Genomic DNA, 19,041 nt, shown 5'->3' on the forward strand with positions numbered 1-19,041 from the left:
ATTACTATTTTTTTTTATTTTATTGTTATGCACGAACAAACAAGGTCAAAAAGTATTCAGGACCAACTCTGCCATAATTAAAAATAGATGATAAGTAAATAAATAAATATAATTATATGCCATTGATAAAAAAGGAATAAATAATCACCAAATATCTGAATATATATATGTAATAATCACTTAATACTTAATAAAACATATGCTATAAATGCTATTTATTTATTATTAATAAGGGCAGAGTTGGTTCTTCCTACAAATATTTTGCAAAAGAACAGTAGAGTGAAGTAAAGACACCCAACATATAGTAATTACATAAACGTTTTAATGATGCGCGCACCACGAGTTTAATTAATTAGGTTATTTTATTGATTTGCTTTTGAATCTAAATTTTTATTTCGATTTTTTATACCTTTTTTTTTTGCAAAAGTTCCAGTGTAGCAGAATTTCACACTATGGAAAAATTATTTACATTAACCCTCAATTTTCTCAATTCATTTTTACAAATGTGAAATCTGAGCATCATCAGAGAATAAATGCACAGAACAATTCAGTAAGTCATCTTTTTCTAATATTCATATTTAAACCTCGGTTTGATTACTTTCAACTAACTTATAATTATCTATTCAACTAAGCTTGTATAAAACACGGTTGTCTGGTGAAAAAAAATTGTACTGTGAGCAAATTAAATTTTTTGGGATTTGAGGAAAGGAAACCGTTTGCCGCCCTCTGGTGTTGAAAGAGCTTCATTGACGACATGCAATCAGAGCAGGTTTGTATTTTTTTTACATAATACAGTAGAACAGAGATGAGCAACTGTTTTCACAGTGGGAGGAGCCACAGTCATGTGATTGTATCTGGTTTTAGGGACATATGAACAACATTTATATCAACTTTAGATTAATGACCAATCAGAGGATTAACACATTAAAATAGACAAAAACTCACATTTTCTTTTATTTGTTCTTCAAAATATTCAACAGTTTCCTTGATTTTGTTTTCTTTAAAAACAGTAGTTTAGTAAAAATAAACACTTTAAAAGACAGATTTATACAATTATCAACATCTGAAGCAATAAAGTGGATGTAATGGTTTCATAAACCAACAGCATTGTTAAAAGATCAGATCTAAATAAATATTTACACAATCAAAATTATTTACTAAAATATCCTGTACACACATATATATATATATAATTTAAAAAAAAAAAAAAAAAAATGAAGATAAAGATAAAAGTAGAACAGGAAAGATTGACATTTTCTTTTCATGTCTCTTCCAGTTAAATGTTTTCATATGCACACGTAGTAATAAACCACGTACGCTAAGCTTCTACTTCTTCTTCTGTGTGTAGTGTAATGTGTTTCTTCAGAGTACGCTCATGGGAGAACCTTTTCCCACACGTCACACAACCAAATGGTTTCTCTCCTGTGTGGCGTCCCATGTGACTTTCTAAATCTGACTTCCGTAAGAAATCCTTCTCGCATATAGCGCAGGCGAAGGGTTTCTCTCCCGTGTGACTCAGTTTGTGCTTGTTCACGTCGGACTTTTGACTGAAACTTTTACCACAGACGTCACAACTGAACGGTTTCTCCCTCGTGTGGCATCTCATGTGACTATCCAGGTTGGATTTCCAAAAGAAATCCTTCCCGCAGACGTCGCAGCCGAAGGGTTTCTCTCCCGTGTGGATTAATTTGTGTTTGTTCACGTCCGATTTTCGACTGAACAGTTTCCCGCACACGTCGCAGCTGAATGATTTCTCTCCTGTGTGCAACGCTTGGTGCGCTTTCACGTAATGCTTCTGACTGAAGTGTTTACCGCACACGTCGCATTTAAAAGGTTTCTCTCCTGTGTGGATTAGTTTGTGTGTCTTTACACTTGACTTTTGACTGAAGTGTTTCCCGCACACATCACAAGCGAAAGGTTTCTCTCCAGTGTGTATTAATTTGTGTGTCTTTATGTAGGCTTTCTGACTAAAGGTTTTACCACAAATGTCACATCCATATGGTCCCTTTGGATCTTTGTCTGTTTCTTCTTCTTCTTCTTCTTCTTCTTTGCTGCAGTCTTCCTCAGTTTCAGTGTTTTTCACATCAGTCGAGCTGCAGGTTGAAGGTTCTTCCTTGATGCTGATTGGACGCTTCTCGTTCACGTCGTCCTCAGTTGGTAGCTCAGATATCTGAGGCTTATCATCATCATCATCTTCACTCTTAATAATCACAGCGATGATATCCGACTCCCGCTGCTCACAAAGTTGCTCTCCCTCCGGATTTTCCCAGTGTTCCTCCTGTTTTATCTGCGTCCCAAGCGGAGACTTCCACTCAAAAGATACACCTTCAGGAAAAACCAAGGGAAAATGTAGTCATAGCAAATATTATTAAAACGACACATATCGCAACATATTTTCCATGGTATAGGTCAATACTTTTTTCATTAAGAAATGATGAAGATACTTATACAACGGAGCAACTTATTCGTGGATTCTTACTCTTTTCATGAAGAATTGATTACATGACTTGTACAACGGAGCGATTCATCTTAGAATTTTTACTTTTTTCATTAACAATTGATGATGCGACTTATAAAATGGAGCGACTTATCTATGAATTAATACTTTTTTAATTAAGAATTGATACAACAATACAACAAAGCAACTTATCTGTGGATTCTTACTTTTTTAATTAAGTATTGATGACGTAGCTTACCTTTGGATCTTTACTTTTTTCATTAAGAATTAATGAATGGACTTATACAACATAGCGTCTTATCTGTAGATTCCTACTTTTCGAATTGATAATTAATTATTCGACTTATACAACAGAGCGACTTATCTGTGGATTCCTACATTGTCATTAAGATTTGATGATGTGAGTTATACAACGGAGCGACATCTGTAGATTTTTACTTTTTCATTAAGAAAAAAATCGAAAAAATGCACAAAATGAAAAAACACACAACAAAGACACAGAAAATAAATAAAAAAAAATACTAGAAAAATACTAAAAAATAAATAAATTAAAAAAAACCTTTTTGTTCTTTCTTGCATTAATGCTCATATTTTCCCATGTTGTGCAGATGTGCTCATGGGTCAACACGACATGTGGTGTAAATAAATGTCAGAGCGACTGATGTGATGTTCCTTGTTTTTTTTTCTTTCGTTTTTTTAACCATGATTCATGTATTGTTTCTAGAAGTGCAGCTTTTTGTTTTTGGAGAAGGAAAAAATGAAAATTAAAACACAACAATCATTAATAATTAATCACAATATGTATCGATCCGTGATAAAAGCACGTCGCCCAGCTCTAATCGTTAAACATATGGAGTAGAAAATATAAATGTGGTTACCCAACAAAACCTATTTCCTAAAGATTACAAATGAAAGTGAAAGTTTTCAGTGAACAGTGCAGACCTGTAGAGGTGTTGTGGATGAAGGCATCATCAGACGGTTCCTCCTCCTCCTCATCATCATCATCATCTGTTATTCTTCCACACAGATCAAACATGTCTTCATGCTGACTCGGCGTTTCCTCTGTGGACATGTTGACGTTATTCGTCACTAAAATCTGCGGATCTCTCAAATTCTTCTACAAAAACGTTAAAAACACACTACAGAGATCCAGCGTCCGCTTGTTCACACAGAAACAGACTGAGAAAGCCACTATGCACGTCCCGGTTCAACTGGTGTCCGTGTTACCTGGTGACAGAGATTCGAAAGTGTTGCTAATAGCTGTTAGCATGTTAAACACCGACTGAAAGCTGCTTCGCTGTTCTCTTAAATAGATAAATATGGTGAAAGAAGGAATGTAACATTTCCAAAGTCCGAGTTGCTCTGTCGGTGTTTTTCTCAGTTTTCAGTTCGTAACGATTTCATTAAATGGTGACAAAGAGGTTCATTCGTGACAAATCTGACCCGGAAGTGTTTTTTTTTTTTTCGTTTCGTTGCTTATAATGATGACGTCACGTCACAAACCTATTCTTTTTTTCCCCTTCCCAACTTTATTTAGTCAAATCAAAAACTGGCATTACAATTAACGATTTGCATAGATGAATATAATTTTTCTAGACTAAATAATGTATAACCAGTACATATATATATATATAAATAATCAGTGGAAAAAAAAAACTAAAAAGAAAATCAGATGTCTAGTAATCAATACAGATATTTCACAAACCTATTCAGATATTATAATCTAACCACAATGGAAGGACACAGAACTTTAAATATAATGATGCTAAATATGTTTTTCTATATGTCAATGGATGAAAAAGGGAAATCAAACACCTTACTCTATTAATAATTATTCTGGGCAAGGTTCACATCTACAATGTTAAATAGGTGGAACGAAATCCCAATTTAAATTTTTTGCAATTATTGTGATCGGCTGTAATGTCTTAATTTGCCATTAAATAGTTTTATCGTCTCATTAACACCGAAGACCCACAAGCCCGAATTCAGTACCCATCCCTAATCTCCTGTGTTTCACTCTGGAATGACTCAACTCCCAAACAGGAAGTGGAATCTCCCTCTGTCATGACCCGGTTTGAAAGGTCACAACAACAATAACGAGAGACAAGACATTGGCAAACATTCAATAAACCTTTATTGTTTAATTAAGCAAAATCAAATATTCAAATCAATCAATAAATAAAATAAACCAAATTAGGTGTTAATCTGAACACGATCTAGCAGAGACTCGCACAATCCCACAAAATAGTCGCACGAGAAAAAATCGTCTCAAAATGGGCCAAAAATCGCACAGTGTATGCCTGCCTTTAGAAACCTCAGCACACTAGGCCTAAGTGTGTGACATTACCCAATCAGCACACTGGAACACTGAGCAATCAGCACCTGATGCCATGGGCATCACACCCTTAGATTTATACGTCGTATTCTTCTGCTCTGATACAGAGAAACTGGAGGATGTTGTTTTCCCATTAATAATCCCATGTCCTCTTCTTCTTCCTGTCAGATACTGAATTTACTTTCAGATTCCGAGTCTTTCAGAGGTTCTTCCTAATCATCATCATCACTGTGATCACCACCATTTCCAGAGTCCATTTCCTCTCCATCAGAGTGTGTTTGTTCTCCACTAATGTCCTGTGGTGGTTCTGCTTTGATCAGATCAGCTGAGCCAAAGGTTGAAGGTTCCTCTTTCATGTTCTCCTCACTTAGTCTCCACTGGAGCTCAGAACACTGAGGCTTCTCCTCCTCGTCATCTTCACTCTTCACACAAACAGCAATGAAGTCTCCCTCCTGGTACGCACAAAGCTTCTCTTCTTCCTCTTTTACCCAGAATTCCTCCTGCTCCTTCTTTATGTGTTTCACTTCTCCCACACTGGAACCTGGTTCACAGAAAACAGCATCAGTCATTGACGACTAAGCCTGGACAATATATCCAGTTTTCTATTTTGGCGATATAGAAAATTACAATATCACCTATATTAGGGGTGAGCAATATGGAAAAAATGTAATATCACAATTTATTCTTTGTAAAATCACAATCACAATTTTTTCCATTCAGATCATTTAGACTATTTTCAAGTTATTTACTAGTACACAAACCAATTCACCTACTTAAAATCATCGCCCTAAATGGAAAAAAGGGATAAAAGATAATTTAGGGGTCAGGGTACTTTCCAAACATTTTAAAAAGGGCGACCATGGCTCAGGTGGTAGAGGGTCGTCTTCTGATCGAGAGGTTGGGGGGTTCGATCCCAGTACCTGACCATGTGTCGAAGTGTCCTTGGGCAAGACACTGAACCCTAAGTTGCTCCCAGTGGTTGACTAGCGCCTTGCATGGCAGTCCTGTCCCATTGGTGTGTGAATGTGAGAGTGATTGGGTGAATGAGCTGATATGTAAAGCGCTTTGAGACTGCTTCTGTGTGGGGATAAAGCGCTATATAAATCAAGTCCATTTACCATTTTACCATGTGCATTCGTGAAAAACCCTGCAAGAGTTCATTCATTATGATACTGTTCTGATTCCATAATTGGTCTTCACACCAGCCCCACAGCTGATAGTCAGTCACCAGATTCTTTGGATTCTTTGAACGGTAACACTGTTCAGTAAAGTTGGCAGATATTCACAAATTCAGACTTTCAGCATCAATAACTCTTTAACCAAATGTCATTAACACAAATTACACCTCTTTGCCATTGGTGTGAGGTGGAAAACATGATACAAGAACATTTTATCAAATGCAGCAGAGTAAAAGTCTGCCCCCGTCTGTGGGTCCCCTCTGTTTGGTGAGATTAAAACATGAAGCTCTCGTCCATAGTTTCCCGTAAATATCCAAATATCACAAAAAACAAAAGATTTAATTTTAAAACAGAAAAACGCTGCTCATGTGGTTTTTTATTTTTTTTTGTACTTCTGTTTTGGTTTTAAGTCGGTAAAACACAATAACCACACTGTTATTTTGATTTGGTTTTGAAACGGAATAACCAAAGAACAAAGGGTACATGGATTGTGATAAATGCCGACTGTCTCTGAGTTACATTATTAAAACACTGAGGTAGTGTGTGATGCTCACCTGAGAAGGGGGGCGGTGGGTATGTTGGTTTGGGAGGTGACGATGAAGAAAAGTATGCATGCTCCCTTAGGACTCTCCTTGCATACAACGGCGTCAGGTGTGGAGGAAGCCATGTCTCCACCAACGTGTAGGAGATCATGGTCGGAGCAGCAAGAGGAGGAGGGGGGCGGGGCCACAGTTTCCTCAACCTGTCTGTTCCCATGCTCTCACACTGTGCCTGCATGAGGAAACAAACACTATAATAGACATACACTGTATGAACACACGAGGCCAACAACAACAACATGCTGTGTACACAATGTTGAGTGTGAGCAGCTTTGAATCACTGTTCAGACACAGGCCACATGCAGTGTAATATATTTATATATATACAAAGAGATGGTAAATGGACTTGATTTGTATAGCGCTTTATCACCACACTGAAGCAGTCTCAAAGCGCTTTACATATCAGCTCATTCACCCAGTCACTCTCACATTCACACACCAATGGGACAGGACTGCCATGCAAGGCGCTAGTCAACCACTGGGAGCAACTTAGGGTTCAGTGTCTTGCCCAAGGACACTTCGACACATAGTCAGGTACTAGGATCGAACCTCCAACCTCTCGATCAGAAGACGACCCTCTACCACCTGAGCCACAGTCACCCTAGATGACAAAATGACTTAAGAAAAATACATAAGATGGCTACAAATATATGGAAAATATACAACATGACCCCAAAAAACATACAAAACAAACAAAAACCAAAACACACAATGAGACAAAAATATAACAAAAAAAATGCACAAATCGACTCCAAATAACACACAATAGGACAACAGACGTAAATTTACACCAAAATTACACAAACTGAATCTCGCAAAATGACTACAAAAAAACAAATAACTTTTATTTCCACGTCAAAGTTGGGTGAAATATCCTTAAATGTGTGATCTGTACATGATTTTGACAGAGGATTACTCAAAAAGTACACAGTAAAAGTACTCAATATTATTCATGCAAGTAGTCTCGGAAGTACTAAATTCATCACAAAAATATAAATTATGGACTACTTATGGAAAAAAAATGTTTTTTGTTCCATAGTAGTGCGGCTGATTTGACCAGGCAAACGCGAAACACACCTGTTATTTCAGATTGGAGCTTTATCACACTTTCCTCTCACCTTGTCTTCCCGCTCACTCGGCTCCATCCTGGGCTCCTGGCTCTGCTTGATCAGGGGTCTGTGGGAGAACCGAGTAGGAACCGCATCGGGCTTCAGCTTCTTGGCTCTGACCCGGTTCGAGGCGATCAGAGCTTGGGGAAGGTACTTAGCGTACATGTCCACCTGGAAGCAGGACTCTTCAAAGTGTGCTGAACAAAGCCTGGATGTCTTGGAGGGAATGAAGTCCTCTCTTCCCACATTTTTCACCCACTGTTTACACAGAGCTGGGTTGTTCAGAGGAAAGGCATGGGTGGATCTCCGGTCCATAAACCGTTTGGGTTGGTAGGGACAACCAGAGGCTGAACACACCGGCATTTCTTCATAAACTCTAACAACAATCTTCTTTTCTCGTTTCAGCGGAAGTCGTTCCAATCTGGCGGAAGGAGCACTTCCGGTTGAACACCTTTTTTTTTCCTTTCTGTTTTTTAATTGAACATTTAAAAAAATGTATAAAAACTCTCTACGAGGATACGTAACTCAACTTGTAACATCTTTAGAAGCAAAGAACAAAGAAAAAAAAAAAGCAAACCAAAACATGGCGGAAATGTATCGATAGAAATCTGGTCTATTCATACGTACCACATGACTTAAAGTTCCGTCAGTTTTATTTTAGCTCATATTTATTTTTAGCTACCCCGCTAACCCTTTTATTTTAGCTCTAACCCAGGAAATACCCTAAAGTGTTTCTTTGTTTCGTACATGTATTTTTAAAGATAGAATTTGTCATGTTAAATATGTTAAAATGAAAAAAAAAAATATATGAGAAAAGCAGAATTCAAACCCACGGCAGCGAAAGGAAGAATTCTTCAGTCAGGCGCTTAGACCACTCAGCCATCCTAACACGGTGAAAACAACGGCACATTGCGCTTGTGTAGAAAGGCAGGTTTCCATAGTTTTTAGAGTATTTTGCTTTGAGTATATAAAACTGTCAAAGTACAAAAACTTTATTGGTAAGGAAGTCATAGTGTGAATTATTAATTATTCAAAATGAATTTAGTTGAGGGACTTTAGAGGAAAGCCAGTCAATAAAATGTACATTGGAAGAGAAGAGGTGTTCAGTGGTTTCTTCTTCAAAATAACTTTTTTGTCAAATAAATGATGTGTTTTTCTTTTTATACACAAAGCAAAATAGTGAAAACCTAACTTCCTTGTCAAAAAAAAAAAAAAATATATGTATATATATATATATATATATATAGCTCCTTTTAAATCTGTTTTCAATTGTACCACTTAATTATCCGCTTTAAAAGCCCTCATTTATGTATTATTTATTTTATCTTGTATTTTTTGTGTTGTTGTTTTTTTCTCCATATTATGTTCCTCTGTGTAGAGATTGAACTTGTGGTTTTGACTTTAATATGCTACCCTATCTATTGTTCTATTGATTATTGTATATGACATATTATAAAATATGAACACTTTTTGGTGGTAATAATAATAATAATAATTTAATAATGAAAATGATCGTAATGATTAAAATAAAAATCCTTGCTGAGATTTTAATCATAATCATGTTTATTCTTTATTGTATGATCTCTGCATTTGTTAACATGATGCATAATAACAGTGTATACGTATATATGCATGAATTGTCATTTTTACATGTTGTGTTATATGTGTCTATGTTATTATTATGTGTCTAAATAAATCTCTATGTCGGTGATTGTTACTCCGGTTCTATAGGTGGCGGTAGTGAGGCTGAGCTCTGGTTATCAACTGTAGAGGAAAGAAGATGAAGAAGCAGTGGAAGTCTTGTTTATTTCTGCTGTCGTTGAATCAGAAAATGTTCGAATCCCTTTAGTGTTGATGTTGTTCAGCTGTGCGGGGATCGGAGCTCTATAAGCGGGAGGAGGAGGATAAACTGGGACTGTGTGTGTGTTTGAAACATCTTCGTCTGATGAAGACATGTTTGATGTGTGTGGGAGAACAACAGCAGATGATGTTGATGATGATGATGATGATGATGCCTTCAACACTTCCACAGGTTTGGATCTTTAATCTGACTTCATTCACCGCTGTCCTGCTCACACACGGAGGGAAACGTTAGATTTCATTCATATATTTTATTTTTTATCAACACACTAACAGGAAAAAGTGCATTTGAAGTCATGCATATTATTGCGCATGCGCAGCGTGCTTGAAACGTCTCTATCTTAGTTTACTGGAGGGGCAATTGGCGGCCCGGGGGCCGCATGCAGCCCACGACCTTATTTTGAACGGCCCGTATTTTTAAATATTATGTATTTAATGCAGTTGTTCTCAAACTTTTCCTGCTGTGCCTCCTTTGAAGAAAGACAAACTCTCAGGGTTAGGGTTATTTGGACTACTTTATTTCAAACATCATTAAAACAAACTGCAATAATATTTTATGAACAGTAATAAAGCTTTTTATTAATAAAGTGCACTTTTTATTTATTTATTGTTCTGTTTTTCATGCTCAAGGTTCAGCAAGGCCATTCTATTGTGTAATGTCATGCTTTTACACATTAACAGTTTCAGCAAAGACGGAACTAAGGAAAAGGATTAGGTCCACTGAAAAAAAAAAAAAAAAAAAAACAGAGCCAGTTGTGGAAAAAAAAAAAAAATCAAAATTGTAATCTTATTTATTTATATATGTTGGTATTATTTTTTATTTTATTTTTTCATTCCTTTTCTTTTTCCAATGGCCCTAATCCTCTTCTGTAGCTTCCTATTTGTGCTCTTTTCTTTCTGCTTTTTCTGCAGCAACAGTGTTGTTTTTGGTCTGATTTATGGATTTTAATTCTTCATATTTTTAAAGTATTATTCCTCATTTGTGACGTGAGTTGCTCTATACAGTTTGTCCACGATTGTGAATGGTCTGATGGTGTAAACTCCCCCTCTGTCACTGGAGCACTTACGTAGGCAGCCTCAAAATCCCTTTGCTTAAGTGGACATATTTATATCCTGCTTGGTAGTACAGCTGCTCTCTGACAGAATGTTTAGTTAAGTGAAGCTAACAGAGAAATATCAAGGATATACTTATCCAGCTTCGTACTACAGGCCCAAGATCACGAGTCTGAGTTTTTTTAATCTGTCTTTTAATATTTGAAATCCTAATTTAAGGGTTTAATCTGTTTTTAAAAGAAAGCGATTGATTTGGATGTTATTATTGATGATTATTAATCTCCATTATTTTCCCTCAGTGTTGCCTGAAGGTGTTCGGTTGGGGTTTGGAGCTGATGGAGCTTTCTCCAGACTGTCGTCTCCACTGGTGCAGCAGGAGAAAACACAGGAAAATCAGGAGGCGGAGCAGCAGGAGACGGACATCATTGCTGTGATTGTTATACCTAAAGAAGAAGAAGAGAAGCCTCCGATCTCTGAGCTGCACTGGAAACAAACTGAGGACAACTCAAAGCAGGATCGTCCAATCAGCATCAAGGAGGAGCCGTCAACCTGCAGTTTAACTGAAGAGTTTGGTTGTAATAAAGACTTACGAGTCCTCACGAGAATCAAGTCTTATAGTTGTGATGCGTGTGGGAAACGTTTTAGTGGAAAGTATGACTTAAAGACACACAAAGCCACGCACACGGGAGAGAAACCCTACAGCTGTGGTGTTTTCGGTAAATACTCGGGTCGAAGGTCGGACGTAAAGAATAAATCGTTGGTTGTGAACACGCCGATTATCAGGAGGCGGAGCTACACCGCCGCGTTCAAGCTCGAGGTCATCGAGTACGCGGAGGAAAACGGCAACAGAGCCGCGGAGAGGAAGTTCAGCATCAGCGAGAAGTTGGCCCGAGACTGGCGCAAGCAGAAGGATTTCCTTCACGCCATGAAAAAGACCAAGAAGGCCAACCGTGGGAAGAAGCCTCCGATGCCTCAGCTCCAGCACCGACAACGTGGGGACAACAAGACGATAGAGCGTCCGACCAATGTCGCTAAAGAAGCATCACCCAACGACGTAAAGACGGAGACGGATGTAGACAACAGCGAGGAAGCAGAAGAGTCTGAGAGAGACTTTAAAACACACACTAAAGAGAAACGTTATAGTTGTGACGTCTGTGGTGAACGTTTTAATCAACGGTATTGTTTAAAGACGCACAAAGGAACGCACGCGGGAGAGAAACCCTCAGTCTGCGACGACTCTGGTAAACACTTCTATCGAAAGTCGGAGCGAAACAATGAGCCGGCAGTCGTAAACTCGCGTCTTATCAAGAGACGCAGCTACACCGCCGCCTTCAAGCTGGAAGTCATCAAGTTCGCCGAAGAAGAAAGCAAAGCCGCCGCGCAGAAGAAGTTCGGTATCCACGAGAAGCTGGTGAGAGACTGGCGCAAGCAGAAAGACTTCCTCCAGTCGGTGAAGAAGACGAAGAAGGCCAACCGCGGTATGAAGCCCAGATGGACCGACCTGGAGGACAAACTGGAGAGGTGGTTTCTGCAGCAGAGGGCCACAGGCCTCAGGGTGAACACCATTCAGCTCCGCCTCAAAGCGCAGGAGATGGCCAAGGAGCTCGGCATCGCAGAATTCAAAGGCGGTCCGTCCTGGTGCTTCCGCTTCATGAAGAGAAAACATCTGTCGATCCAACCGCGGAGAGGAGGGGTCTCCCAGGGGTTTGAAACACACGGGACAGACGAGGACGAGGGGACGAGCACGTCTGACGAGGACCTCTGAGAAAACATCCAACAATCACACAACGCCCCAGTGAACAGTTGGCTGATTGTGAGAAATGCCGTATTTTTTAAAATAATAATAGTAAATACATTTTTAAAAATGCAACCGTGGCTCTGTGGTAGAGTGGGACGTCCAATAACTGAAGGGTTGGTGGTTCAAATCCTGCTCTAGCCAAATCGTTGTTGTCTTTGGGCAAGGCACATTGCCCCATTGCCTTGTATGAATTGTGCATGAATGTTGGTGGTGGTCAGAGGGGCCGTAGGAGCAAAATGGCAGCAACGCTTCTGTCAGTTTGACCCAGGGCAGCTGTGGCCACATTGTAGCTTACCACCACCGGTATGACTGATGTGAGTGACTGGTGTGAATAAATAATGGTTTTGAGTTATTATTATTATTATTAGAGCAATAAAGTCATGTGTGTAATTGTCCTGTGTGAGTTTTATCATGTAGATATCATTATAGGTGGGAAAATCAGCAATTTTAAAAATGTTCTGCACTTGTTTGCAAGTCCACATGTAAATGATATATAAATTGTGTCATTGTGGCCAATTTTTTTTTTTATTTAATTGGGGGAAATGTGTGGAATAATTGGAAGATTGCAGACTGCAAAATTTGAAAAGAAAAAGACTGGTTTTTCAACAATTTGATATTCAAAATTACATACACACAACAAATATATGTATATAAAATATTCGGTAAATAAAAACCCAGTGCAAACCTGTAGAAGTGTTCCTCTTCATCATCATCTGCTGTTCTTAAAATTAAACATGTCTTAATGTTTCCTCTGTGGACATGTTGATGGTTTGTCACTAAAAGCTGCTGATTTCTCCCATTATCCACACATATAAACCACAGGAAGGAGAAAACCCTGGTGTAAAGTTGAACTGGTAACCGTGTAACCTAGTGGCCTACCTTTGAAGCTTGACTCAGTCCTTGCAGTGCAGTTTTCAGTCTGAGATTTAAGTGTAAAACCTCTCACTTCTGTTTTCTTTCAGTCCATCAACACGTGATCGATTATACGCGCACGCTGTCAATCATTTTTTCACCTCGAGGGAAAAATACCTGGTGCTGTGGTTCAACTGGTGACCGAGTTATCTGGTGACAGACAGCAGGAACGTCTCGTGCAGACGATGATTTAAAAAAAGCGTTGAAAAGTCAAAAGACTGCACTTTGTTTATTTTAGTCACGGCGCATGCGCTGTTTATAATTGCAAACTAGTGTGTTTTAAGGTTTTAAAATGTTTGAGTTCTCAGCCCCGCTTCTATTAACTTCTTTTCTCTCCATTTATAGCCCTTAATATCTGCTCGTTTTGTTGATTTTAGGATTAGATTTTTTTTTTAATTTTGTTTACAAATTGCAATAGTTTACAAACCAATAAAACAACAAAGGGGACGAAGAACAAAGTCAAGAAAAACATCAGGAGTAAAAAATAAAGCAAGGCATCCCACTATGTCAGGAAACAATTGCTTACAACTATTTTTTCATAAATTAAACCCGATTAAGAAAAACAGAATTTGGCTGGGATTTTCAACATTTTGATCTATGAATATGGCATATTTACATTAATATGACCTGACTAATGATGAAAAATGTTGATTTATTTGTTTTCAAAGATAACATTGGCATTATTACTATTTTAGCCTTAGATTTAAGATATATAGGCTATGGGTCAATGATGTCACATCTAAATATTCTGTCCAAATCCATTTATTTTAGTTAAAAAAAGGTTAAAATGCACAAAAACAAAAAGATACCAAATATGTAGTAACAGTATATATGCGCTCACTTTGATTTTTTTTTTTTCTTCTTTCAAAAGTTATTAAATTACTTCTGTAATTTATTCTGTTATTCAAAGTGTCAAAATATCATGTGGTGCATTGAAAAACATCTTTAAAATTACTATAAATTAATTCAAAATTATTTAATGCCTTAATTTAAGACTTTAAAGTATTTCTATATTTATTTCCATCATAATATTCATGCAAACCTTGCTTGATGATGCCAATTTTATGAAATATCATGCGGTGAAATCCTTATATTTCACTGAATACACACACATACTGTATATATATATAAAGGAGTTCTGCAATAAATTACTACGTCAATCAACAAACACTGTTCGTGCTAAAGTAACACATTTAATGTGTTACTTTAGCGTGTTCATTTTATTGTTAATATTTTGTGTACAAATGTGTTTAAGACTGCACTGAGTAAATATCTAGAGAATAAGGATAATCGATAGCTGCGGCTCTCGGTGTGGATTTGATCGGGATCGTCAAAACGCACAACAAAACTTTCCACAACTTGTCTTTATCAAAACCGGATAATGGCACATTTCAACACAAGAACAAACTTTCTCTATTTACACAAACTTTTCTTCACATTTCTACAGTCTTGGTAGATTTCTTAGCGCACGTCACAACCAAACAGCTAAAGAACATCTAAAAATGGTCTCACCAGTGTGAACAAATGGGCCAACCGATCGGTTTCTCTCCTGAACTCTCTTTTACAAGCTCAAAGCTGTCTGGAGTAAATCCTTGATTGCAAACATCACAACTGAAAGCTTTCTCACGAGTGTTGACTCTTATGTGCAACTTTAGATTCTGCTTATGTTTTTCTTTAATACATACGTCACATCTATGAGGTCTCTCTCCTGCTGGGGAGCTCATGTACAACCAAAGGGTCCAAGGTTGACTTTTCTTCTTCGTGGACTGTTGCATGTTTCCTTAGACTCTTCAACTGAGTAAACCTTTTACCACAAACGTCACAAGCAAACGGTTTCTCGCCTGTGTGAACTCTCATGTGTGACATCAAAACATTTTTATAGGTGAAACTTTTACCACATGCGACACAGCTATAAGGTTTCTCACCGGTGTGGATTTTTGTGTGCATATTCAGTCCCGACTTCTGACTGAATTTCTGTCCACAGACCTGACAGCCAAAGGGTTTCTCCCCCGTGTGAACCCTCATATGAGACTTGAGATTTGAATTCAGATTGAATCTTTTACCACATATGTCACAGCCGAAGGGTTTCTCTCCCGTGTGGATCCTCATGTGGATCTTTAAGGCGCCTTTTTGGGTAAAACCTTGACCGCAGAGTTCACAACTGAACGGTCTCTCACCGGTGTGGACTCTCATGTGCAACTTCAGATGCGTTTTGTGGATGAATTTCTGATCGCAGCAGTGACATTGAAATGGTTTCTCTCCCGCGTGGAGACTCATGTGAACGTTCAGCGCACACTTCTGCGTAAAATGGTGTCCGCACACGTCGCAGCCGTAGGGTTTCTCACCGGTGTGGATTCTCATGTGCGACGTCAGGGAGCATTTCTGTGTGAAAGTCTGACTACAGACGTCGCAGAGGTACGGTTTCTCACCCGTGTGGATTCTCATGTGTCGGTTCAGTGAATAATTGGAGGGAAACCCCTGCTGACAATGATCACAGTTGAACGGTTTCTTCCCGGTGTGGCTCATCATGTGTGCGGTCAGCGATTGCTTGTGGCTGAAACGCTTTCCGCAGTCGTCACAGCCGAATGGTCGCTCTCCCGTGTGGACTCTGGTGTGCCTCTGCAGATGTGCCCTCCGTTCAAAATTTTTACCGCAAACGTCACAGTTGAAGCGTTTTTCTTCGGTGCGGATTCTTCTTTCGGAGTTATTTGACTTCTTGGTCTGAGAAGATTTCTTGTTGCTAAACAGTTTAGCAGAAAAACTAAACCTCCTCCATCCTTTAACAGGGTGGTGAAGCCTTCTCAGGAATTGTGTTTGAGAGTCAACACCCCCACCGATCATTGATGTGTTTTTAACCCAGTCTCCTCTCTTTGGTTCAGAGTTTCCTCCAGTTTCTTTTTCTTCACGTCTTTGTCGATTGTCGTGTTGAGCCGAGCTACAGTTCGGTCGCTCCTTGTCAACGCGTTTCTCCTCTCCGTCTTCACTCCTCCGTGAAACCGCAGCCGTGCCATCTTTCTCCGGTTTCCAGAGTTGCTCCTCCTTTATGTAGAGACGCTTTGAGTTCTGCAGCAGTTTATAAAATCTCCATTCACGGAATATAACGTCTGATTGGGACAGCTGCTGAACATCTGCAGACAAACAACAATGTGGAAAAAAAGAAAAACTGCTTAGAAAATTTTGTAAAAGCATTTAATGAGGATTAGGGTCAATTATAATTGTAACCGTGTAATTGATAATTAATAATCATAATAGCTTCGAGATGGCTTAAATATTAAGAATTTGCAAAGCATAAATCCAACAATACAAATAAATTCAGACTCATAAGATATTATATATATGTATACACATATTTATGACAGCTTTGATTGTTGTATACTGTATATCTGTACTATTATTATTTATCTTTTTTCTACTGTAATGTGTGCACTTGTATTTAATAAACAGTCTTATTCTAATTATCTATGTTTTTTTTTATTTATTTATTTATTTAGTGTTTATTCTTGTTGTTTGCAATATTTCTTGAGCCTCTCTAACAACTTATCTCCCCCTGAGATAAATAAAATATTTCTGATTCTGATATCTTTTTTTTTTTCCTTAATTCTATTATTTTTATTTATTTAATTGTATTTATTTGTCTGTGTTAATGGAATGTATTGATGCCCCCACAATGACCCTTGCACATAACCCTGCTTTTATGTTAAGTTTAAGTGTTTGATTGGTGTTTATATAAATTAATTTTATTTTATTTTTCAATAAATTATAAAAAACTGATTATGATATGCGATTTCATTACAATGATAATTTTAATTGTAACTGAAAACATCAGATGATGTTGTAATCGTAATTGAATTGTAATCAAGTTCAGATTATTGATTTTGTAATTGTAATGGAAATTTTATGTGGAACCATGTTACAGTTCTATGTCTGTCTTACATTATGTACAGTAGTTCACAATTATTAAAATATGTTTCATATCAACTTTTATCACTACCTGTCAGTTCTCTTCAGGATCATTTTACCACTAAAAAATAAAACCAAAATAAAATCCAACTGACAGAAAAAAGGCTCTGATGCCCACACCAAAAATATGAATACCAATATTATCATGGATAAGGAAGCCGAGCAAGGTAACCAAGAGATGAAAAACAAATTGCATGATAGATAATATTTTTGTGTGTTTTTTACACATCATGAGAGATGCTAACAGAAAGCTAACACAAGAGAATGGCTAAAATTTAGTTTGTTTAATTTCAGGTTTAGCATTGTTTGTTGTATCATACGATCTCAAAAATACAAGATACCAAGTCATAATTATGAGATAAGTCATAATTATCAGATAGTTATATGACAGATGGCACCAAAATCACACAACACAACAACAAAAATGCACAAAACGATTCCAAAATGACAAAACAACAACAAAAACACACAAAGCCTTTGCTGTTTCCTGTGTTAATGCTCACATTGGTCATTCATCTAATGCTGACATGAATGTTGATCATGTGACCCTCAGATCAGATTAAAGATGCCCATCCCCCAGAGTCAGTGGGGGAGGTCCGAGTATGATTCAGCGCCCCGCAGGTTGAGAACAATCAACTGAATTTCACCTCATTCATCAGGTTTCTTACAAGTTGGGAAGTAACGGTGCAAACCTGTGGAAGTGTTGGGCTTCAATGCTTCATTAGACGGTTCCTCATCCTCATCATCACCTGCTGTTGTTCTTCCACACAGATCAGTCAGGTTTGCATCTGGCGAGGCTTTTGGCTGACTCAGCGTTTCTACGGTGGACATGTTGTTGTTTTTGTTGTTCTTTTCTCTCAGATATTCTTCATAAACGACGATCACTTTCACTGAAAAGATGCAGAAATAAACACGCGAGGAAGAAACCGCCTCTCCACGCACGCTCTGCTTCTTCTTCTTCGTTTTCTTCTTTGGTTTTTTTTTTTTTCTTCTTCTTCGCTGTAGATTTTGGAAAACAAACTTTTCTGGCATTACCGCCACCAGCTGGAGAGGAGTGAAGGCCGAAGAATAAATATCATCATTATCTTTTCTTGTTTGCTTAATTTGGGGTCTAAATATTTATTAATTAACACCATATTGTTAATCTTTAGTCAGAAGACTATTTACTACAGTTTTATTAAAGTCTTTACACCGGCTTTCAGTCAGCATCGCCTTCATTTTGAGGACGTGTTGTCTTTACTATTCGTGTAATATAGCGTGATAATATACGTTTTTTTTAACAGTTCGGTTATCTAAGATTGGGTATTAGGGCCACATTAAAATAAAATAAAAATCTGGACACTACGAGATTAAAGTCGTATTATGTCGAGAATAAGTTGCAATTTTAGAATAAAGTCGTATTTTAATAAAATCGTAATTTTATGAGATCAATGTCATAATATTTCATGATTGAAGTCGTAATATTTCAAGAATAAAGTCAATGAGAATAAAGTTGAAATACAAAAAGGATTTTGTCAATGGCATATTAAAAGAAAAAGAAATCTAAGCACTAGGAGATTAAAAGTCATAATATTTGGAGAATAAAGTTGTAATTTTATTGGACTAAAGTCGTAATATTTTGATAATACAATCGTAATTTTATTAAGTTAAAATCATAATATTTGAAGATTAAGTCGTAACATTTCGAGAATAAAGTCATATTTTTATGAGATTTAAGTCATAATAATTGCTCAGATTTCTTATTATTTTAAGAAAGTGTCTATTTGTAGGGTTGTCATA

General features: G+C 37.5%; 3 protein-coding genes across 3 annotated transcripts; 1 reads left to right on the forward strand and 2 right to left on the reverse strand.

The window, feature by feature from the left end:
* Positions 1-1,275: 1,275 nt before the first annotated feature.
* LOC114462912 (uncharacterized) lies at positions 1,276-18,224 on the reverse strand. Its single transcript, XM_028446011.1, has 10 exons — positions 17,955-18,224; positions 15,015-16,430; positions 11,840-12,353; positions 11,293-11,623; positions 7,689-7,937; positions 6,526-6,742; positions 5,023-5,334; positions 4,806-4,891; positions 3,401-3,575; positions 1,276-2,325 (listed from the first exon to the last, which is right to left on the reverse strand). The coding sequence occupies exons 1-10, from the start codon at positions 18,091-18,093 to the stop codon at positions 1,319-1,321; spliced, it is 4,446 nt and encodes a 1,481-aa protein (XP_028301812.1). The 5' UTR covers positions 18,094-18,224; the 3' UTR covers positions 1,276-1,318.
* On the reverse strand, positions 4,576-8,086 carry LOC114463101 (THAP domain-containing protein 3-like). The gene is made up of 3 exons (XM_028446363.1): positions 7,689-8,086; positions 6,526-6,742; positions 4,576-5,334 (listed from the first exon to the last, which is right to left on the reverse strand). The coding sequence occupies exons 1-3, from the start codon at positions 8,040-8,042 to the stop codon at positions 5,006-5,008; spliced, it is 900 nt and encodes a 299-aa protein (XP_028302164.1). The 5' UTR covers positions 8,043-8,086; the 3' UTR covers positions 4,576-5,005.
* Positions 9,461-12,657, forward strand: LOC114463072 (zinc finger protein 721-like). Its single transcript, XM_028446328.1, has 2 exons — positions 9,461-9,711; positions 10,892-12,657. The coding sequence occupies exons 1-2, from the start codon at positions 9,633-9,635 to the stop codon at positions 12,355-12,357; spliced, it is 1,545 nt and encodes a 514-aa protein (XP_028302129.1). The 5' UTR covers positions 9,461-9,632; the 3' UTR covers positions 12,358-12,657.
* Positions 18,225-19,041: the final 817 nt, after the last annotated feature.

The sequence above is a fragment of the Gouania willdenowi genome, chromosome 5, assembly GCF_900634775.1.
Source record: "Gouania willdenowi chromosome 5, fGouWil2.1, whole genome shotgun sequence".
Classification (NCBI taxonomy): Eukaryota; Metazoa; Chordata; class Actinopteri; order Blenniiformes; family Gobiesocidae; genus Gouania; species Gouania willdenowi.